General features: G+C 43.4%; 1 protein-coding gene across 1 annotated transcript in view; it reads right to left on the bottom strand.

The window, feature by feature from the left end:
- The window catches only part of MDGA1 (MAM domain containing glycosylphosphatidylinositol anchor 1), a 311,837-nt gene that overhangs the window by 149,992 nt on the left and 137,449 nt on the right, over positions 1–24,396 (bottom strand). Inside the window, exons 6-8 of the mRNA XM_063125616.1 lie at positions 13,163–13,432; positions 11,184–11,513; positions 6,298–6,591 (exon numbers count right to left, since the gene is read on the bottom strand). Coding sequence (XP_062981686.1) covers positions 6,298–6,591; positions 11,184–11,513; positions 13,163–13,432 — 894 coding nt within the window. The remainder of the gene's footprint in view (positions 1–6,297; positions 6,592–11,183; positions 11,514–13,162; positions 13,433–24,396) is intronic.

Below are 24,396 nucleotides of genomic sequence, written 5' to 3'. Positions count from 1 at the left end.
CTCAGAGAGAGCTTTTAAGCTGACGAATCTCCTCTGGCTGGCCATTCCACAGTCTGGGGGTGGCAGAAGAAAAGGTCCTCTGGGTAACAGTTGTCAGCCTACTGGCTGACTGGAGTAAACCCTTCCCAGAGGACCTGAGTGTGCGGGGAGGATTTAATTTTTAAAAACCTCTCCCCAAATTCCTACAGATGTTTTAATTGAGCAGAGCCCTCCATTAACTCCAGATGTTGATGAATGTGTAGCAACAAAATGGTTTTAAAATAGGCATGTGAAAATGATGATGATGACAAAATTTCTTAGTTGCCTTTCTCTTTAAAAAGACCCAAAGTGACTTGCAACAAAATGATTAAAGTGTAAAAAATATAAAATAGCTAAATACAATTTCAATTAAAAATAGAAAAACACTTAATGGCACTAAGCATCCTGGTTATGGCTTCTAAAGTAACTTAGTTCCTAGAGAACAAGCATGGTTCTACAATAGGGGAAGAGAAAGAAGAAGTTGTAAAATATGGGCATCAGGAACCCAGTCCACAAGTGGAAAGGATGAAGTATTTGGGGCTTAGATTCAGAGCCTGTCTTTTGACCAATGACATGGCGGTATTACAAGTTTGTCACTGGGTAAATATTCAGGAGACAGGCACCTGCAGCCCTAGTGATTACATCCCTATGACACACAGGTTTGCTGTATCATTCAGACTTTCTTGTGCATTTTAATGCATATCTAAAAACATAAACGGTGGAGTAGCTCTATGACAGGGGTGTGAATATTATGTTATCATCAGCTCTTGAGTCAGGAAATCGTTGTGCCAGAAAATTCAAAGGTGTGAATCTGAGTGAGCCCTAAGTAAATCCCCCAGAAAGATGGAAAGAATTTGGCAATTTATACAGAGTGCCTTTCCACGCACGCATTACATTGCAGGAAATCCAAATTTGCCTCAGAATGGACACTTGAAAAGAAGCTGCAGCAAATGTTAGCTCTTTCATGAGTGTAACTGTATTATGCATGCTTTTGTTAAGGCTAGAACCTTTGTGTGTGTGTGTGTGTGATTATGCATGCTTCTATACATATTTTTCCCATTCCCATGTTGCATTATTGGCTAGACACATTAAAAATGAAAATCCTAGGTGTGCACCTAAAAATAAGCCACCATATTGTGTGAAGTGGCCCTGAGAAAAGCCATTAACACGAAACCTTTAGCCCATTCCTGAAGTAACATGAAAGGCGCTTTATTTTCCCTGTTTTCAAAACACATTCATGATAAACAACAACGATCTATCTGTAAGAGATTAGCAGTTCGTTTGTTGCCTTCCCCCAGAGTTGCAGTATTGCTGGCAAAGCTAATTTCAGAGCTGGTGTGCCACTGTACAAAACTATATATTGGTAGGAGAAAAGAAAAAGAAGTAAGAAAAGAGAAACGGAGAAACAGGTTCTGACATCTAATCAGATCTGCCGTATTGATTTTTTGCAACTTTAGCTTTGGAACAAATCAGCAAAACAACCAAATTATCACCCAGAATTCCCTTTCCCCAAAAGAAAGCCAGTTCAAAAGCAAGTCACAAGCGTGCACAGACACAAACATACACCTATAATACACACTCATCATCAGAGCAGATTCTCAGTTGGAAAGAACAAGCGGAAGGAGAAAAAATTGCGCTCTCATCAGAGCGCCTTCAGCAACCACACGATTCCCATTTCCAGCAAGATTAGAATTCCAGAGCAAGTCACAAAGCTAATGAGCGGCTTGTGCTGGAGAGCAGCGGCTCAATTAACTGGAGCACATCCACACACTCTTCTATAAGTCTTGGCTCCCTACACGAGAAGGAGATGGATAAATGAAAGTTGCCAGTTTAGCAAGAAAGGACGGGGACGGGATGACCCTGGATGGTGCTGGACTCTCTAAATGATAAGGTTTATCATCATCATATTAGTATTATTTACATATTTATAGTGCCCAACAGCCAAGGCTCTCTGGGTTTACAAATAAAACCATGGTATAGAAACATCAAGATTTAAAACTTTTAAAATGTCATATAAAACCAGAATAAGTTACAGTCCAGGGAAAGCTTGTCTAAAAAGATGTGTTTTTAGGAGGCATTTGAAGGATGTTACATTTTCCACCTCCCGAACTGCATGAGGGAGGGTTTTCCAGGGGGTGGGTGTTACTACGGAAAAGGCCCAATGTCAAGGTTCTTCATGACAACAGTCTGTTTGTCTTGGAATGACGATCGTACATGTTGTCTGGGTATATATAAGGGAAGGCGATCTGCTGGGTATCCTTGTCCCAAGTTGTTTAGGGCTTATGTATAGAATACGCATGTTCTGAAAAGAATCCAGTTGATGGCCCTAAAGAAGGAACTGCAAAGTCTCTTAGCTAAGGAGCAAGGGGGTGTGATGGCTTCAGGCTCTCCCCTGAGGCAACCGAAATTTGTTCGCAAGTTCTCGTGGGCCTCTTGGCTAATTTTTTATGCAGTGAAGTCAAAGGGGTGGCAATTGGTTTCGACACAACTTTGGAGTGCAACTCATGTCCCCGAAATGTTTTTGGGAGATGCTTTGACCATGGACGTGACAAGCTGCAGTTTGGAGATGGATTGAAAATGCCCCACTGCACAATCCACATACTATCTGACAGGGATGATGGAGGAATATAATTGGGGGTGGGGGAGTGGAGCTTGATGAGCTTTCATTGGCTTGGCCCCCTGGGCTCTGTTCTGTCATCTACTAGCTAGCCAAACTTGGCCTGTAGCGAGTCGGGCCAGGTAGTGGAGTTTCGGTATGTTTTTTAAAAATTACATAAATTATGGCTGCAATTTGCAGCTGTAATTACACCCGAGACCTATATATGTTTCCAGAATTCGGGAAAACCAAGCAGCTCAACTTGCAAAAGCAAGCTGAGTTGGGCACACCATGAAAGTCCGACAAGCTCCAAAAGTGCTGGATTTCCTAGAGACAGACATTTCTACTGTCTCATCAAATAAGCTTGGGGTGGGTTTACCAAAACGAGCTTTTACATGGTTGTTTGAATCTTCTCTGATCCAAGGGCACTTTGTTTCAGAAATCTGGGAGAAACTTAATGCTGGTTTCCTGCTTATAAATCAGAAGCCAGCCTGGGAAACATGCATGCTTTTTACCTTTCCTGTTGGGGGAAATTTTCCCCACTGCTCCCTTTCAGGTGTTAACCATGGTTTTGCATTACATGTCCACCAATGTACAGTTAATGCAAATGGTTCTTCACAACCATGTTCTGCAAGCCAATTTCAAACCATTCTTTCAGTCTCTAGTTTACAAGGCAACTATGGTGTGTATCAGTGTACCTGTGTGGTGTGAAACCCTGATTAACATCAGGAAACAAGAAGGGAAATCATCACTTAAGAGAGGGAAGAAAGGTATGTGTGTGTGGATGCATGTTCCCAAGGCTGATCCGCAAACCATGGTTTGCAGGGAGTTAGCGTTGTGTCTGCCCTAGGCTGGTGTTGCATTTGGTGAGTGTTTTCTCTGTTGATCCAGTAGAGTAATGTGTGTGTGTGTGTGTGTGTGCATGCTTTTTAGCATCCACCTGTAATCTGAGCCTATCATCTTTTAAACTAAACTTTGTTTGCTCTGTGATATTGCTATTGGGGGAGATTTAGACAACAAAATTGAAGGCATTTGTTTGGCTCTCTCCAGGTTTTCTGATTAGCTTTCCTTCTTTCTGTAGTGGAAAAGAGGTGTGTGTGTGTTGAACAGGAAGACTGACTGGTTTCTAACGACTGATGCTGTGTGTGTGCTATAAGCATGCTATTTGTGACAGCAGCCCAGGGTTGGTGCCTAGTGGTGCAAATTAACATTCTCTCTCTTAATCCCACACCTGCCAACTTCACATTCCCAAAGCCAGCTCCATTCCACAGGAAATGTGGTCCTAAAATTCTCCTGATGGGATGCTACCTTTGCAAAAAGAGTTATCGCCACATGACTTCAGTTCACTACTCGCATTAATAACATCGAGCAATGACTTCATCCCGGACCTGGAGAGTAAAAGAGCCAAATTGCTTTCATCCTGTCTGAGGTATTAAAAAATTCTGCCCGGTTCAGCATTTGATCACCTGCAAACAGCGCATTATTCACATATGCTATCAAAAAGCTGCAACACTATGAGCACTAGGGGAAGATCCATCCTTAAAATACATGCATACAAACACACACACACACACATCCAAGCATATTGCACTGCTTTTCTCTACAGCTGTGACTGATCCAGGTCAGATCTGAGTTGGTTCTGAGCCAGCCAGAAGGCAACACAGTTGGAATCACATTGCCTTCTGGCTGACACTGAAATAACTTGGGCCATCCAAGGTCACAAAGAATAACCAAGTGACATCTTTACGGAGCAGAGATTAAATAGCTCCCCTCATCATGAGCAGCAGATTATCCATAAACTGCATTTGACCAGAGACTGATGAATGCCTTCAGGACTCGGCCATGACCCAAACACTGCAACACCACTGGGATGATGTTCCCACAGAAAGCCTGAGTTGTGTGCTCTGCTATCTCAGGAAAAAAAATGGAATGTAGAAGAATGTATTGACAATGAACCTGTCTTGAAATTTAAACATCTATGTTTTTGTTCAAGAAGACAGAGCACATGGTGTGTAGTTTGTCATGTTTGCTGGGGTGTAAGGGTGGGAATGACAAGGGCCCAATAAGCAGGGTCAGCCTAGCTTTCTACCTGGGGTTCAAAATAAAATCAGGCCAAAGGTTCTCCCTATTTCAAAGAAATGTGGGGAAACTTCACCTGAACAGCCATGTTAGTCCTACTTACAGGGACTTTGGTAGCAATCCTACATCCTTAGACAGCATCTGGGGGTACATAGGATTGTTTGGTTTCCTGGCTCCGAACTGGTAGACAGGGCTCCAAACTGGGAGACAGGAAATCGCGGTGGCTACCTATTTGTGCTCACAAAATGGAGCACAGAGATGGTAAAATGGAGGCATTCCCAGGGGCACGGAGGAGAGGAGACAGGGGACATGGAGCAATGAGCTATCCGCAGCCGCCTCCTCCCCTCCTCCTCTCTGAAGCCTCCGCTAGATGGGTGAAATCGCCTGTCTAGCTAAAATGCAGGGTAGCTGGAGAGAGGAGCGAGATCACTTCTGCGCTGTAGGCACCCTGCATAGGATATTCTGCAGCCTCCAAATTTGCGCCCTTAGTGAACAGGACTTAAGTTAGACAAACATTGGGTACAACAGAGCTCTGAAAGTTCTTATTTATAGGGTGATCATATGGAAAGGAGCACAGGGCTCCTGTTATCTTTAACAGTTGTATAGAAAAGGTAATTTCATTTGTATGCATGCAGAACCTGGTGAAATTCCCTCTTCATCACAACAATTAAAGCTGCAGGAGCCCTGCCCTCCTGACCAGATACAAAAGAGGGCAGAGCTCCTGCAGCTTTAACTGTTGTGATGAAGAGGGAATTTAACCATGTGCTGTGTGCATATGAATGACTCCTGCTGAAATTACCTTTTCTGTACAACTGTTAAAGATAACAGGAGCTCTGTCCTCTTTTCCATATGGTCACTCTATTATTGCACTATAAGAACAAAAACACCACACCACACCAATGAGGGTGGTGGTGGGTAGGTGGGTGGGGGAAAGCAAAGCCAATGGTGGACGTCCATCTGCAAATAAGTAGCGTACACTGCTCTGATCTCCATAGGGCAGAGGAGCAGGATATAAATGATTTTGAATAAATAAATACCTAAAAATGACTAACCATTAACATATTTTATTAGCCCATCTTCCTCCAGAGGCTACTTAAGTTACTCATTTTTGACACATTGGGGTTTTGGGGAAAAAATTTTTCCTACATTGGGAAAAGAATTTTTCAAATGGGAGCAGAGGAGGAAACAAGTCTTGCAGTTTACTTCCCTGCCTGAGGGAGAAAGCAAGTAGCAACTTGCAAACCCAGGTAAATCAGCAAGGAAATATTAGGGTAGGGGGAGAGAGGCAGAGTTCTGATTTCTTTTGATATCAGATGAGTTATCCGAGTAATGAGTGGAACGACAAGAAGCGCTGGGCACTATGAACCAACACTTCCTGAAATATATAGGAATTTTCAAGCTTCAGCATCTCAATTGTACTCTTGTCTTCTTGCCCATGCATGTGGATACTGCTATTCCAAGCCCTCGAGGAAAAACAGAGAACAACTCAGTCCAATAAGAGATGCTCTTCCCAGCGGCATGCACCCTTGTCTCCAAAGCCACCAAAGCACGGATGCACACTTCTACAACAGCAAACAGCAATGAGGTTCTATGGCTATACTCACACTGTACATTGAGCTGCACCACGGCTTCTCGGGGGCGAATGTTGAAGCCATTGTACCTGGCTGTCTGGCATTTGTAAGTCCCACTCATTTCTCGAGTCACTCTCTCCAAATGCAGCTTCCCGTCGCTGGTCTCCACTGTCATGGCACCCGAAGGCATAGGGGCCTCCTTGTCTACTCTGGACCAGATGATGGGAGGCTTGGGCTTCCCTCGGACTTCACATTGCAGCTCTGCCCTGGAGCCTTCGCGGACAGTGATGGTGGACTGACCCTTGGGCACCATGATGGTTGGAGGCACTAATGGGAGAAGATGACAAGAAGAGATCTTAGCACAACAGTACGTTTTTTAAGAATTGGCAAACTGGATGAATTGCAATGTGATGACTATGCTAAAAACAAACAAACAAACAAAAATCCAAACTCTATGCCAAGTGTCAATGAAGTGTGAACAAAGAGGAGTTTAATTTTATGCATATCATGCGAATGCACGTGAAGTTGCTTATTTTGCAGAATGTATTTGGCTTCTCACAGCCATGATGAGGGGCTTTCATCAACCTACTGGTATGTATCCTGCTCAACTTCCCTCTATTTTCTGAGAGTTTGATGAGCACTATCTACAGGTTTACAAGTGTAACTTTGAAGCCATGAGGGACAGAAACTTTCTTATTTTAAAATGATTTATTTCTATACTTACATACTATTCTGCGGTCAGTTTTTCACTGGCCCCAGAATAGCTGTTTTAAATGGATATTGCTGTCTTTATGCTTTTAACATTTTTGTATATTTGTTTTTAATGTTCATTGTTTTAAAATTTTGTAAACCACCCAGAGAGCTTCAGCTATGGGGCAGTATAAAAATGTAACAAATAAATAAATAAATAAATAAATAAATAAATAAAGCATTTCTATGATGTGTTACAAAAGATTAAAAACACCAAATCAAAATACATTTAAAGTAATCATATAAAATGATACAGTATATATATCAAAGCACAAAATGGAAGGCTGAAATGCTGAGATGTATAGCTAGTACCAAAATCAACCCTTGGGTCATGTAATCATGGACAGGGCTGGCTCAGTCATGAGGTGGGGTGAATCCCCCAACTCAGGCGGCAGATTGGGAAGAGTGGCAGATTGTGCATTCTGCTATTGGGCGGCAAACCATCAAGCACTGCACTCTGCCACGACCACACATAAGGATGCTAAGAAGGACTGTCCTCAAAATGAGGCATTTGGGCCTGGTGGGCTCTCTGGAGTAAATGCCCCAGCAAGGAAAGGCCCAGCACAGTTCTCCAGAGCAATTTCACTTGCACTTTTGCAAATGTGTATATTTTGCCTGTTGTGAATAAAGCATTTTGTGTCCATATTTGCAAATATAGACTATATATGCATTTTTGTGTACATTTTTTTTGAAATATATGCATTTTTTGTAGTTTTGTGTGTGTGTGTGAGTGAACTGCATCACAAACTACAGAAATGTATGGATTGCGGTAGCAAACTGCCTACCAGTTTGTGTAGGTTCAGGAAGTACAAAGGTAGTAGATCTTCATTAAAATGCACACTGAACCCATTTCACACCCATTTCTAGATAGAGTGTGATCCCAGCAGGCTAGTAGGAAAGAATTTATCGGGTGTAGAAATGGGGCCTGGTTTCTTGTTGCCTTAGTTATTATTATTATTATTTATTTATATAGCACCATCAATGTACATGGTGCTGTACAGAGTAAAACAGTAAATAGCAAGACCCTGCTGCATAGGCTTACATTCTAATAAAATCATAATAAAACAATAGGAGGGGAAGAGAATGCAAACAGGCACAGGGTAGGGTAAACAGGCACTGGGTAGGGTAAAACTAACAGTATAAAGTCAGAACAAAATCAAGTTTTAAAAGCTTTAGGAAAAAGAAAAGTTTTTAGCTGAGCTTTAAAAGCTGTGATTGAACTTGTAGTTCTCAAATGTTCTGGAAGAGCGTTCCAGGCATAAGGGGCAGCAGAAGAAAATGGACGAAGCCGAGCAAGGGAAGTAGAGACCCTTGGGCAGGCGAGAAACATGGCATCAGAGGAGCGAAGAGCACGAGAGGGGCAATATGCTTGACTGGTCCCAAGGGCGGATCTTTGGAGATTATGCTTTCCCTGCTCCGTGTAGGCTTCAGAGCCACTGGCTGCCCTTTCACCCTCTTAGACCAAGGGCTCTGAACTTCTTTCAACTCAAAGACCAAATTCAATTTCAGAAAAGCTCTTGAGGGGCCATATTTGAAGGCAAAAGAGCTCAAGGGAAAAAGTGGGGCCAGAAATCCCCCCAAATCTCACCATATTTTAGCTTATTGCCAGTAACTGAATCTTAGGAGAGGCATTTCAACCTTCCAGAATGCAGAAAAAAAGCTGCATAAAAGCCAGGAAGCCACGAAATGATCAGCGGTTGTGGAAAACCTGGGTGGAGCTGAGGTAAGAGGACCATGGCCTTCTGGGAATTCCAAAGGGCCGAATTTGTCCGCCAGGCCTGTGATTCTGCGCCCCTTTCTTAAATGGATTCATCTGCACTTGTATGATACTTGGACCCAGGCCTATTTCAGCCCAGATGCCATCTTTGCTGCCAGGATTCGCTGCCAGAGCCAGGTCTTGTCGAAGCGCAGGGATAGAGCTCCTGCCATCTTGAAAAGGAATGGCAGGACTCCTGCTTTCCTAAGTTCACTTTCTTCAAGCACACACATTCTCTCTCTCTCTCTCTCTCTCTCTCTCTCCATACACCTTCATGTACTCTGATGCTTTCATGTATCGGAAGGCTTCATATTAGTCCTCCTTAGAGAAAACGTAAAGTTCCCAAGTCATTTTAACCTGCACTGCCCAGTAATGGCTCAGTGTGACCTATATATATAAGAGGGCCAAGGGAGAGTGTGATGATTTTAATCACAGACAAAAGGAGTACACAGCTGCCTTAAGAGCATATTTAGGCGGTTTGAGCCGCCGCCATCTCTAGACACTGCCTCACTAGGCAATAAGAAGGTGAATTTTCAATTTGCAGGTCTCCTGGGGGCTGTGGAATCTCATCAGATCCTCTCTATGATGGTGTGAAGGCAGAACTGCACCCTCACGGCTCAGCACTGCCAGTAGACGCTCACCTGGCAGGAGACAATTTTCTCCATGGGAAAAATGTGCAAATTGCATTTGAGGCATTTTTAATTAAAGTCCGGGGCCTCCTACTGTGGACAGCCATCTTGGTACGTTGTGGTCTCACTTGCGGGGTGAGATGAGACCAGAGTGCCATGGACTGCAGAACCATTTCCCTAGTTTGCCAATGTGGTCCACTGTCCAGAAATGGAAAGACCCACAGTTCAATGAATCATGATTAAATGTTTCTTAAAAGAACACGAAGAATTTTAAGATGGTGTTCTGCCTTCTGACCACTTCCAAATTTCCATGTGGCAGTGAGAACGAAAGCTCTTCCCGGGGCCCTCTTTTGGAAATCCTGCCTTGAGCATGCAAGTATAATTCCCTTCATGATGTTTGGGGCAAAGATGCTTCAAAATGCTTTGTTCTCCAGCTGCACTAGCTCAGTGCTCCTCTTATTTATTTATACACGTATTTGATTTATATACTGCTCAACTCGGAGCTCTAGGGGTCAAACTAGACATGGCACTTTTACATCATGAGAAACTAAAACAGGGCTTTAAAAAAATAATACATGCATGTGGGGCGTTCATTTTAATCAGGACCACAGGTTTAACACTTCCCTCCCCAGCTGCAATCGCAATTAAAATCCACCCCCTCACATACGTAAATGCAGCTACTAGTCCTGGTAGAAAAGCTCCCATAGGTGCAAATGGGAGCTTTTTTCTAAGGCTAATAGCTGAGAGGGTGATTTTTGGGCAGATCTTGATTGGTTATATAAGAGTTAAACCTCCACTCCCCATGCACTGTGGTCCTGATGAAAATCACCCCATGCCCTTATTATTACACTTATATTTTTTTTAAAAAATGTCATAGTTTCTAATGACTTATTTAATGCCATATGTTGTTTGGTCCTTAGCCAGCACTTTCCAGAGTATTAACAGTCTCCTCTTCTTCTTCTTCTTCTTCTTCTTCTTCTTCTTCTTCTTCTTCTTCTTCTTCTTCTTCTTCTTCTTCTTCTTCTTCTTCTTCTTCTTCTTCTTCTTCTTCTTCTTCTTCTTCTTCTTCTTCTTCTTCTTCTTCTCCTCCTCCTCCTCCTCCTCCTCCTCCTCCTCCTCCTCCTCCTCCTCCTCCTCCTCCCCCTCCCCCCGTCTCTGAACCAATATGCATTACTTCTATACACAGAGATTCTTTTTTTATGTGGGGTAGTACTCAAACATATAGTCCCTCACCTTTAGATACAATCCAAGGAGCATTTCTAAACTACATGCTTTTTCTATAGTGGGTTCATCCAGAAATATGAAATCCTAGAACGATCTGCTAACTTTAGCCTTAGACTAGATCTGCCTTCCCCAGCCTTCTCAATGTGTTGGGCTGCAACTCCCAGCATTCCCAGTGACTGGAAATGATGGGTGTTGCAGTCTGACACATCTGGAGGACACCCAGTTGGGGAAGGCTGGACTAGATGGAAACCCCTTCTTGAAGGTTTGTTTTCATAAATTTGGAATGGACAGGAAGAAGCTGTACTGGTGTACCATTCAATCCTAACCCCTCCAATTGATTGAGCTGGTGGGTTGGGCGGATTTCATCCTGTGATTATAGCTAATTTACCAACAAAATGGATAAAAACTTGCAGCTTTGTTGCTTTGAGCATGTTCCTGAAATTTCTTCCAAAGCTTTTTTTTTTAATGAGGGCATGAATTCCTTTAACTTAACTCAAATGTGTACTCTTCCTGTCAGATGTCTTAATAGCTCAAGGATGAAGCGAATGAAGGAAGCTCACCTGTTTCTGAAGAAATGTTCACCTCAACACTGAGGTCAGGAATGGGTGCTCCTTGGAAGGAAGCCACACACAGGTATGTGCCATAGTCAGTGAACCGGAGGTCAATTATCTCCAGGCTGCTTGTCACCGGTGGAAGTTCTGGATCATTCCTGATGACAACTAGCCGATCAGAGAGCTTGGCCAACTTCCCATTCTTGAACCAGGAGTAGGAAACCTTCTCTTGTGGGACGGCATCCACGTGGCAGGAGAGCTTCAAGTCCTGGCCTAGCTGGATGGTCTCACTCTCTTTGATCACATCAGGAGTAATCTGGAACGTAGCATTCCTCATGGCTGGAAGAAACACAAATGCCAAGTCCATGAATAAAAGCACTGAATGCAGCAATGCCTTGCATCCAATTTCTCTAGGAGTTAAACTAAAGGCAGCAATGCCTTGTATATTCTAAGGACCAAATGATATGTTACTTGTGCATATGCCTGGGGTCTCCAGCATGGTAGCCATGAGCATCAATGTCCTCATAGACACCTCTCTTCACATCTACCAAGCTTTCTGCCCCTCCTGGTTTAAATTTTGTTTCCTAAGAATTTTAAATTACTTAAAAAAAATTGGGAGGCTGGCATACTACAAAGTGAAGGGCTGCCCTCCAGCACCATGTTTTTGAGTCAAATATTGTTTTTGTTTGTTTGTTTAGGGCTTAGACTCTACCTCTGCCTTGTACTTAGGCTGTTGGGCAGAGGAGGCTAGTGGCTACGATGTCTGTGGGCTGGTGAATCTTCTCTGGGTTACAGTTTGAACCAGTCAGAACTCTAAAAGAACTATCCAAATTGCTCCATTAGAGTTCTGACTGAAACCCGGAGCAGATTAACTGTCCTACTGACGTTGGAGTCACCAGGCTCCACTGTTCTTTGGCAAGTTTGCTTTCTGGGAAATATGTGTTTTAAGACTGGTCATGCACCCCGTGGCAGCCATTTTGTGAGAGCACCCACAACTCTGCCTGTCTTGTTTAATGGCATCTTCCCTTCTGGGGAAAATAATGGCTTTGCCGGTGGCAGTTTGAGGGTGTGTGTATTTGTGTGTTTTCATTGTCTCTATGGTGCTGAGGGAATAAGCCAACCTCTCTCCTGCATGTTATGTTCCCGATTCTGATTAGGGTACCTGCAGCTGATATTTTTAAAGTAGAAACTAAGGATGTATGAGAATGTCGTTTTTGCTCACAAAACATGCAATCAGCTTTGTTTGAAGCTCTGAATGTGACCTTGAGTCCACCTAAAATATTTGTAAATTGTCAAACACACACTCGTGCTCATCTCATTTATGATTCCCAGCTTAATTTGCGCAAATTAGGAAAGTTGGGGAACTTTGCACAAACCCCCATTCAAATGCTGCTCGATTTGCGCAACCTTCCCGTTTGCGCAGAGCGAGCAGCAATTGAGATCATGATTTGGAATCAGGCATGAGACAAGGAGCGAGACATTGATGGGAGAATCCTGGCATTCTCAAACATCACTCGTTCACCCATTCCTAGCACAAACCAACCAACAAGCCCTACAGAGATAACTGTAGGGAGATCAGGAGATGAACAAGAGGAACAGAAGAGTTGCAGCAATAGCTTAAGGAACATGAGGAAAATTATATGTCAGGTACTCAGCCTGAAACTGTGTATGTGTGTTGTTGTTGTTGTTGTTGTTGTTATTATTATTATTATTATTATTATTATTATTATTATTTATTTATTTATATAGCACCATCAATGTACATGGTGCTGTACAGATAACACAGTAAAATGCGGCAGGGTCTTGCTTTTTACAGGAACAGTAAGAGGCCTACTCCACAATTCTGAAGTAAGCAATGCTATACAAGAGATAGGCCTTTTCTGTTCCATAGTACTGGCGTTACATTTTATTCCCGAATTAAAAGCCGAACATCACAATGCACTGGGAATCTGAGCTCGATCCCCAAGTAGGTCCACAGAAAGACGTACATCGCACCAAGAGATTCACGGTCTTCTTGGCTGGATTCCCCACATTGTTGATAGCCGTGCAGTTGTAGTACCCTGAATCTTCTACGCGGATGGCCCACACGGTGAGATTGCCCCCTTTAACGAGGCTGTTGTGAGGCATGGGGCTGGGCGAGTGGGACCAGACCACCTGGGGCAAAGGGTCCCCACCAATTAATGAACACTGTATGGTGATGTTATCTCCGGGATTCGCCACCAAGGTCTCGTTCACAGACAACTTTAGAGCTGGTGGAGCTGGAAGAGAGAGAGAGGGAAAGACAGAGAGAGAAATGTGAGGAGAGAGTGATAAAGGTTAGTTTCCAGGAGGCTCTTAGCTTTGTTCTTGAACTTCCAGGAAAAAGTTAGGCTATGGATGGGATGAGTTGGAATTGTGAATCTAAGGCAGTATTTTCTCAAGTGTTTGATGCCAGGAGCTCAGTCTGTTTCATCATTTCTGGATTAAAATTGGAGGCTTGCTTCCAACAAGTTTTGTTTTCTCCGTCAGTTTGCAGAACAACAGGCAGACATCTGCCTTGCAACTGCAGGATAGCCAAGTTAATATTGCTTCCCAGCCTCCCTGTTGTCTAGGCGGTTACAAGTCAAAGATGGAACCATGGGCACTGGTAGTGCTTCTAGGTTTTACCCCAGTAAAGGCGCAATCAGTTGCATCTTTAGACAGAAAAAAATGTCCTACAACTCCCAGCATCCCCCGGCCAGACATGCTGTAGGACATTTTTCTATCTAAACATGCATAGGATTGCACCCTAACTGTATATTGGCACCGGCAATTTACTTCCAGTTTTAACACTGAATGGACTCTTTAGTAGTAGGGATGCTGGCTGGAGCACTGGTGGACCATAGGAGATGTGGTTCTCCTTAGCGTTGCTGCAATTACAGATCAATTTTTCCTAGCCTCTTGACTTGGCTTGGCAGAATGATTGGATTTTTCCCATGGGGCCTTCAAAGACTTCCCCCATCTCTCCTCCTTAGTGAGAATCCTTCCATTGGAGGGTTTGCACCTATCTAGTAGTAGATCAGTGTTAAGTTACTGCTGGAATATCGAGCAGTAATTTAATGCCTTTTCCTTGTGATGTTTCAGAGACCACACTAAAGATTTGTCAGTAGAGCTCAATCTACCTGAACATAATACCCTCCACAACAAGTCCCATCTTTCCCAACCAGCACAGCCCTTGGCTACTTGCTGGAGGTGACAGGTGTTGTAGCCCAACACATCTGGAAGGCGCCAGCTTGGTATAGCTAGCTCTATTTTCCTAGACAGAAGAACGGCTGCATTCAGACATGACGCCAACCCATGGTTGGGTATGATAAAACATTCAAACCTTGGGCTGCACACTCCTGCCACCCCTTCGTCCTTCTTCTGGGTATGAGCAGAGGAAATTAGAAGCTTCGAATCATAGAGAAATGGTTCTTTCCATCCCATCCCACCCAGGCCATAGCTAGACCTAAGGTTTATCCTGGGATCATCCAGGGTTTGCCCCTGCCTGAGCACTGGATCCCCTGTGTGTCACCCAGATGAACAGGTCTGACCCGTGGACAATCCAGAGATAAACCTTAGGTCTAGCTATGGCCCCAGTCTCATCTCATTTTATTCCTCAAAGCAAACTCACGATAGCCAAAGCACTTGTCTTGCGGATTTAATTCTTGCCAGCTCAGATCCTAGCAATGAAAGAGCAGGACTCCTTTAGCTTGTTAATGCCTTTCCCACCCCCACTCCTAGCAATTGGTGCTAACCTCTCCGGCCCTGTGTACGTATCAAATGCTCATCTCTAACCTCATTCACAAATCCTCGAGCCTCCCTTTTATGTAGGGAGTTGCGTTATGAATGGGTAGCTCCTCTGCTTTAAGATGCTTAACCTCAACCCTTCTGATTAATTCCCTGACTCTCCCCCATCCCCAGACACAGATCCAAAAGGCTTTTCTCTGTGTTTTTTGTCTAATCTCTCAAAGGCCCTTTAAAGCCCCTTGTCGGGGCCATCAGAGACTCCAAGCAGGGCTCGGAAAACAACAGTCAGTGGTACAAAGGCAGAGAGAGCATGTTTTAAGTAACAGCCATAATAATGCAAAATAAGATGTCGTTACATATTCATAAAGCTTGATTTAACGACATCATTATTTCTGCCATCTCCTCTCCTTGGACCCTGTGTTAATGAGCTGTCCTGGGTTTGCCTTGAATTTCTGAGTTACAGCTCATGCAGACTAAAGGTGGGAGGGTTGTTCTCTTCCCTCCATAAAGGGACAGCAACCAACGTATTTCACAGCCATTCTGGTTTCTACACGTCCAGGTCGTATTATGTGGGATGCTTCAGAAACCAGTTGTCCCTGTTTACTGGCCATTTACAGGGACAAGAGAAGAACCCTCCCCTGAGGTTCTTCCCAATCACTTAGTACTCAGGTGAGTTGAGGGGTTGTCCTCAGGGCACCATATTAAGATGAGATGGAGTCATGTGTTGAGGGAAATGCTTTCATCTGAGAACTTTCAGCTCTGATTTCAAACCATGGAGGAGGGCAGGGGATGGGACAATGAAAGCCCCACTGAAAGTTTAAATGTATGCACACTTACTGCCACTGGGGGACCTATTCTAGGCAGCCGCATCTTTGTTTTGGTGCAGGGAGTGGGGTGGGTGAGTGGATGATGCCAGTTAGAATCCATCAGAAGTGAGTCCATGCACATTTTGTTGTCTCCCCCTGAAATTTGCTAAGATGCCCCCAGTTCCAGATTTCACCGCTCACAAATTGGATAGTGAAATGGGAGGGGGGGATTTGGCTGAGTCCTACCTATACACCAGGAGTGTAGAAAGTGTGGCCCCTGCCAAGCCACTTCTAACAGTCCACTAGACTCTCTCCATCTGCTGCCACCAAAAAATCTTTGGCAGCACTGCCTGGGTTTTTCCTTGCTAGTGCTAGCATTAACAAGGGAATCCCTTCCTTCTCTCCCAAATCTGCTGAATGTTAGCAAAGGAACCCTCCCTTATCTCCGAATCTCTCAGCAGAGATCAGAAATAAGGAAGAGGCTTCCTTAGTAGCACTTGCAAGAGAAACCTGTGTGTGTGTGTGTGTGTGTGTGTGTGTGAATACACCAATATGTGGAGAAGTTGGAAGCCAGAAAAACTGAAATCAACCATGCAATGCACAGCTCAAAAAGCTCGGCATTTGATGTTGTAGCAACTCAAGTATTATATCAACGAAATTATGGTGCCATTCTACCCAGCTCTGGTAAGTATTTCAAGTGTTGCGCTCTGCTCTTTCTTTCTTTTAATCCCATTTCACTTAAGAACAATATTAGATTTTGGAAGATGATGCAAATTCGTGCGCTATTGCTCCATACAGTGATTCCTAAACCAGCACCATAAACTATGTTTAATGAATTGGAGTGATTCTGAGGTACGCTTCAAGGATGCTAAAGGGTACAGAATGCAAATAAAGGAGAATAAACTGAAGGAACTGGATGTGCATTGCCAGAGGAGAGGGAGATAGGTGGGTTCATTGGTGGGGGTTTGGACACACAGTTATGACCTCTGCACCTGTGGATGGGTTTAAGCATGTGAAGTGCACAATATTGTTCGTATGAAGCTTCATCGGAATAGTGAATTCCAACGTGAAAAGTGCCCATGGACAGTGGTGCACGCATTGTCTTTCCGGGCTTTTAACTATTTCTTTTTTAATCTTCACATCTTTGCTGACTCAATTTTAGAAGCGTTAAGATCTGTAAAAACTGTGGCGCTTCTCTGAGTTTTAGTTATATTGGTTTTATCCTGTGCTGCTGGTTTTATGCTGTTCTTAAATGTTAGGATTATTGGTTTCTTTCCTTTTTTTTTAAAAAAAAAATCTTCACATGCAATTGTTTTTTCTTCTTTTAGTAGACACTGTGCAGAGAATGTTTTCATACTGCGTGGCACACAAATGCAGTCAAATAAATAAATGCATAAAACGAAATGGAGCATTTAAAGCAGTGGTGTAGAAGAACCTCTTTTGCCCCGACGGCCAAATTCCACTTTGGAGAAGATGTTGAGGGTGGTGGCAAAAGGGCAGAGCCAAAAAATGCCAGGACATATTGTAGTCTAAAGCTCTTACTGCAAGCAAGGAAGGCTTAGGAGAGGCATTTCAACTTTTTAGAATGCAGGAAAAACTGCAGAAAGGCCAGGAAGCCACCAAATGATAGGTGAATGGGGCCAGGGGAAGGAGACATCTGGGGAAATGTGGAGGGCTAAATTGAGACCCCAGGGGGGCATATTTGGCCACCAGGCCTGGGGTACTGCACCCCTGATTTAAAGGTTTTCATAATGTAGAGGGAGAACCCTTGCTCTCTCTGTGCACCAGGAATGCATGATCATTAGACTAAGAAATGGCATCTCAAACTGGACTTTTGGCATCGCAAACTAGACTTTTGGCCTTCCCATTGGTTCCCCCACATCTTGAGTCATCACATCACCAGTGTGGTATTTGTCCTGCTTTTCATTGAATTGTTGGTTTCCCCCCATCATTTCCCACCTTCAGTCAAATAATTCCTTCCCATCTTTGGGCTGTAAGTGGTCTCCATTTCCAACGACCAATATGGAACACAACACAGTTTATGGCGGCAATGCCAGAGGCTTTTGCCCTTGACGAGACTCAAAAGTAGTATTTTTCTTGACATAACAGGCCTCGATTTGAAAGAAAAAGAAAAGTCTCTGAGGCTTGGGTTTAGACAACAATTCAAAATTATCCTTTTTTTTATTTTATGTCAGCTTCTCAGCCTTAATAGCTAAAATCCTGCTGAGCAACAACATTTTATTTTATTTTTCTCGGTAATGTCAGAAAATGTGACCTGATGGGACTGGCGCTGCCTTGGGGCGGCTTGTTTATATGTATAACTGGGAGGAAAAGAACCTGTAAAACTGCCACCTGCACCTTGTAAAAGTGCCAGTAGCATCTCTCCAGGCAACGGAGCTCTGGCTAGACAGCACAAAAGCCAAGCTCCGCTTTGGGGCCCACCTCCATTCACATCCTCTCCTAGCCAGCGGATGGAGGCTAACAATATGCAGCCATTGTTATGCAGGAGATGAATCTCATTTATTTGTAACCTGTGGCGATTCCTTTTGTTCTCGGCTCAGAAAACTTGCTGGCGAAGTCTGCTGTGGGAAGCGGGAGGGTCGGGGGGGGGGAGGAACCAATAAAAACAAAGAGTCGCTTTCAATTCCCTTTGAAGTCCAATTTGCTGCAGTACAACTGCAGGAGAATTCTCCGGCTGTGCTGCTTAACTTCTCTGAAACCGAGGGAGAGAAAAAAAGAAGAAGCACCCATTACTCCCCCTTGGCTATGTGTCCTCTCAGCGTGCAGTGTCACGGGCAGACCACAATCCTGCAGCTGACCTTTTACACCTCATAATTGTACAGCCATTAATAATAGATTGCGGAGGAAAAATGGGATGCGTCTGCAAAGCCACAGAGGTCTGTCAACCCTTCGTAGACACTCTTCGGTGTTCACAGAGCGGGGACTGAAAAGTGGTAAAGGGTGATTTTCCGCTCAAATCCAAAGTGATGGGGTGGTTCTAGTGGTTTGGAGCAGGGGTGCACAACCTCAGGCCCAGGGGACAAATCCAGCCCTCCTAGGGCCACACGCCTATTCCCCTGGTCTGCAGCCATCTACTGTTTCATTTCCCAGCTTTTGTGCAAGTTTCCCCCCTCTCCAATTCTAAAAGGCTGAAGTGCCTCTCCTAAGGCTTAGTTACTGGTAGAAAGACCTTTAAGCTAAAATACTCCGGTATTTTGGGTCCCACGCCTTTGCCCCTCTCCCTGGAATGCAGCTTTCAGGGGCTGCATTCCAGGGGGAGGGGCAAAGGCGTGGGACCCAAAGTACCGGCGTATTTGGGCTGAAAGAGGTTCTGCAACCCTGCATACAAACAACACCCGCTGAAATTCCCTTTTCTATACAACAGTTAAAGATGCAAGAGCCCTGTCCTCCTCTACAGAACATGTTAGTGGCTGTTATTTCAGATAAATTTAACTGGTATGAAAAGGTGTCTATAGGTGCATCCAGAATGTTGTCTAGCCTCATACTTAAAAGCAAGACGTTGAGGCTTCGTTTGATACTCTCAAGGGAAGAAACTCCCAAGCCGGCTTGTTTCCTAGTTGAACTGCTCTTACAGTTATTATTATTATTATTATTATTATTATTATTTATTTATATAGCACCATCAATGTACATGGTGCTGTACAGGGTAAAACAGTAAATAGCAAGACTCTGCCGCATAGGCTTACAATCTAATAAAATCATAGTAAAACAATAAGGAGGGGAAGAGAATGCCAACAGGTACAGGGAAGGGTAAGCAGGCACAGGGTAGGGAAAAACTAACAGTAGAAAGTAACAGTAGAAGTCTGCACAACATCAAGTTTTAAAAGCTTTAGGAAAAAGAAAAGTTTTTAGTTGAGCTTTAAAAGCTGTGGTTGAACTTGTAGTTCTCAAATGTTCTGGAAGAGCGTTCCAGGCGTAAGGGGCAGCAGACGAAAATGGACGAAGCCGAGCAAGGGAAGTAGAGGCCCTTGGGCAGGCGAGAAACATGGCATCAGAGGAGCGAAGAGCACGAGCGGGGCAATAGTGTGAGATGAGAGAGGAGAGATAGGAAGGAGCTAGACCGTGAAAAGCTTTGAAGGTTAACAGGAGAAGTTTATATTGGATTCTGAAGTGAATTGGAAGCCAGTGAAGAGATTTCAGAAGCGGAGTAACATGGTCGGAGCGGCGTGCTAAGAAGATGATCTTTGCGGCAGAGTGGTGAACAGAAACCAACGGGCTGATGTGAGAAGAAGGAAGGCCAGAGAGAAGAAGGTTGCCGTAGTCCAACCGTGAAATAACCAGTGCATGAACAAGCGTCTTGGCAGAAGAGACAGACAAAAATGATCGAATCCTGGCAATATTATACAGGAAAAATCGACAAGATTTAGCTACTGCCTCAATATGAGGAATAAAGGAGAGCGAGGAGTCGAAGATAAAGCCAAGGCTACGAGCTTCCTTGACCGGAGTAAGCGTAACATCATTGACAGTAAGAGAGAATGAGAGATGAGGAGAAGGTTTAGGAGGAAAAACAAGCAATTCAGTCTTTGCCATGTTAAGCTTCAAGCGACGATGAAGCAGCCAAGCTGAGATATCTGAAAGACATGCCGAGATACGATCGTGAACATCAGGAGAAAGTTCCGGAGATGACAGATATAGTTGTGTATCATCGGCGTACAGATGATATTGGAGACCATGAGATTGAATAAGCTTGCCCAAGGGCAACATGTATAAGGAAAACAACAACGGGCCAAGCACCGAGCCTTGCGGAACCCCTACTGAAAGGGGAAAGGAGGAAGACGAGCTGCCATTAGTCAACACGCTGAAAGAGCGGCCCGCTAGATAGGAGGCAAACCAGTTATAGACAGAGCCACAAAATCCAAGGTCATGAAGGGAATCTAAGAGAAGATCATGATCAACCGTGTCAAAGGCTGCAGTTAGATCAAGGAGAATAAGAACGGAATAATGGCCTTTAGACTTGGCAGTAAGGAGATCATTGGTGATCTTAGTAAGGGCTGTTTCGGTGGAATGCAGAGGACGGAATCCAGATTGAAATGGATCCAAAGCAGAGTTACTAGAAAGAAAGTCAAGACAGCGAGAGTAGACCGCACGCTCCAGGATCTTTGAAACAAACGGCAACAAAGAGACAGGTCGGTAGTTAGACAGAGATGTTCAGCCATTAGAGCAACCCAGGAATGTCCTAGTTCTCAGTTTGCTCTTTTAGCTATTCCTCTACACATGCTCTCAAAGCTTGCTTTTTAAATCTCTTTCACTACACATACATACAAACCATCCCTGCGTTCTTATAGCTCTCCTATGAATCTTTTGCAGTCTGTTAACATCCTTTTTGGCCAGAAAGCTCAAAAGTGAACATGGGGCAGGAGGTTTAAATACTGCTGTGTAAGGTGGCACCATGACTGCCTATATCTTGTATAGGAGACTTTGGCCTTTTCACCTTTCCGACTACAGCACCAGCTTGTTACGTTCAATTTATTATCCGGTATTGCTGCTAAAACCTTCTGCCAGCCATCCTAAATCCTTATACCAGCCATCTATTCCCCAACGGCCACGGTTCACTAGTAGAGCATATGCTTTGCATGTATAAGGCCCTTGGTCCATGCCACAAAACCAAGGAAACATTTCAGAGGGAAAGATTCAGTACTGTCAAAAGGCCGTCTCTTGGATGCATTCGATGTTTCATTGACAGGAAAATCTGTGAGTTTTAAGAGCATTTGTTATAATTATTTTATTTCTAGTACTTCATAAGACAGGCCTTTCCCCCCCCTTCCAAAACAAAAGTACTTTCTGTCAGATCTGGAGGCAGAGCGAGTTTGGGGTCAGGCTGGTTAAGATAGAACTTAGTGTAAGAACATAAGAAGAGCCATTGCTGAATCACACCAAGGGTCCATCTAGTCTAGCATTCTGTGCACACACTGATAGGGTGACCATATGGAAAGGAGGACAGGGCTCTTGTATCTTTAACAGTTGTATAGAAAAGGGAATTTCAGCAGGTGTCATTTGTATGCATGCAGCACCTGGTGAAATTCCCTCTTCATCACTACAGTGAAAGCAGCAGGAGCCCTGCCCTTTTTTTGTATCTTGGCACTCGAGACAAGACTCCTGCAGCTTTTACTGTTGTTAAACTGCCCTCCTTAAAGGACTGCAAGTTGCAAAGCGGGGAAAGGCCTCTGTCTAAGGGTCAAGCAAGGAAAACCATTCAATGAAATCAGCTCTGACCCAAACACAGAACAGCAGAGAGGAGGTTGGGTTTTCAGAACAAAAGGGGCAGGTGCGTGGGGATGTTAAACTGTGGGGAGTGGGTTGCTCTCTCTCTGTACCTGCAGCTGTTCCCACTCCCAACACTAGTAGGACTAGGGTGACTATATTTTGGAAAACAAAAAGGAGGACAACATGGTTGGCTCCCAAGGGGGCGTGTCCAGCACCAAGGGGGCGTGCCCACCCGAACATAGCCTTGGTCACATGTCTGATTTTACTGCACACATTTAAGACAAATCTGTTCTACATAGCATCTTAATGTTAAAATCACTGAAATAAAGAACAAGTGAGAGATTCAATGTATCTGAAATTAACTTCACTCACTCCTACTTTTGTAGGTTTTGCTGTACTTTGAAGCTTTTGCTATGCTTTGTGTGATAGAGTCTCCCCTTCCCTCAAATATCTTTTCTGACTGTGTCTTCACTCATTGCAAGCTGCTGTTGTTGTTAACAGGGTTTGGTACTGGCCAGCCGAATGGCTGGCTTTTTTAATTTCAATTTTTTTAAAAAGCTTGTGTATAATTGTCACAAGTTTCTCTACTCTAACATTAGGGTGGGTGTTGTGGCAGTTTATCTAAAGACTGGAGATCCCCTTAATGCCAAGGGCTGAAACTGCTCAATATGCAAAACCCCAAAGAGGAGGTTTGACAACCTGAGTTTGAAGGATATGGCTCCAGCAGTTTTAAAACACAATAATTTTAAAATTTTGAACTTTAAAAAAAAATCCTAAAAAAAATGGATGAACAGATCTGATTCAAACCTGGCATGGCTAAATCTCTCCTTAAGAGCTATCATGTGCCAACTTTTAGCCCTTTATCTTTTAAAAATGTCATTTTTAAATTTTTTTAAAAACCTCAAACTTTTTTAAAAAATCCTAAAACTCAATGGATGGACAGATCTGTTTCAAACTTAGCATAGCTAAAGTCCTTGTTAAGAGCAATCATGGTGCCAAGTTTCATCTCTTTATCTTTAAAAATGATATATATTTTTTAAAAATTAAATCCTCAAATTTTAAAAAATTCCTAAAAATCAATGGATGAACAGATCTGTTTCAAATTTGGTATGGCTAAAGCTCTACCTAAACACTATCATAATGCCAACTTTCAGCTCTTTATCTATGAAAATGACAGTTTAAAAAATAATTTAAAAAACTCAATTTTAAAAAAAATCCTAAAAAATTAATGGATGAACAGATCTGTTTCAAATTTGGTGTGGCTAAAGCTCTACCTAAATCCTATCATAGTGCAAAGTTTCATCTCTTTATCTTTAAAAATGACAATTTTAAAAATAATAATTTTAAAACCTCAATTTAAAAAAAAATCCTAAAAAATCAATGGATGAACGGATCCATTTCAAATTTGGTATGACTAAAGCCCTTCCTAAGAGCTACCATCATGCCAAGTTTCATGTCTTTATCTTAAAAAATAACAAAGTTATAAGCATTTTTGTTAATTCCCCTTAGAGCTGCTCTTTGGAAAAATCCGGATTTCCCCTCCCTCTCCCGGATTTGTCATCAAAAACCCGGACAAATCTGGGCAAATCTGGGCATATGGTCACTCTAAGTAGGGCTCACTTCAGTGGATAATTTACTTTATGGCAGCTGCTTCTTGTGGACAGGGACGACTAAAACTTAAAAACATAGTTTAATTGGGAACTCAACTTAACTGGGATATCAACTGCACTAAGATCTACCCGCATTTGATGTTACATTGGTAAGCCCTGTTGGAATGCCCTCACCCCTCACATGGATGATCAGGGTAAGGATGTCTGAGAAATTAGATCTTTGCAAATTCTGGTACGGACTGATAGGATCTGTACTTCTTGCAAAACTATGAGATGGGACCTTAGCCATCCTCTGGATTTTGCACTTCCTGAGTGTTCCATATGGCTTTTGGTTGAAAAAAACATACCAAAGTATGTGTAAAAATATGTATTCTGAGAGACAAGGTCAGAAATACATATTTTGACTGAGAATACATTTTAAGAATGCTATTTCAATATGAATTTTTGTGTGGATTTAAAAAAATAAGGATGCAATGCTATGCATGTTCAGACAGGAAAAAAAGTCTTACAGCTCCCAGCATCTCCCAGCCAACAGGTGTTATAGGGCTTTCTCCCCTGTCTAAACATACATAGGTTTGCAACCCCAACTAAATTACAACTTAATGCAGAAACAGAATGGAATGGACTGATGAGTGAACACACGTGTAAGTGACGTAGACCGGAAACAGACTGATCCCCCCCCATCCCTAGCCCAGGGATAGCAGCGGTGGGGAAGGATCACTGAGGTAGCCAGAAGGGAAGGCACTCTTTCACTGGGAAAGATCTGGAGGGGATCTACACGTCGTACTGAAGGCGCTTGCATGCGCCTCCAGTGCGTCCCCCAAACGATGGTGT

The sequence above is a fragment of the Elgaria multicarinata genome, chromosome 4 (assembly GCF_023053635.1).
Source record: "Elgaria multicarinata webbii isolate HBS135686 ecotype San Diego chromosome 4, rElgMul1.1.pri, whole genome shotgun sequence".
NCBI classification, from domain to species: Eukaryota; Metazoa; Chordata; class Lepidosauria; order Squamata; family Anguidae; genus Elgaria; species Elgaria multicarinata.
This window is presented reverse-complemented; position numbering and strand designations above follow the sequence as displayed.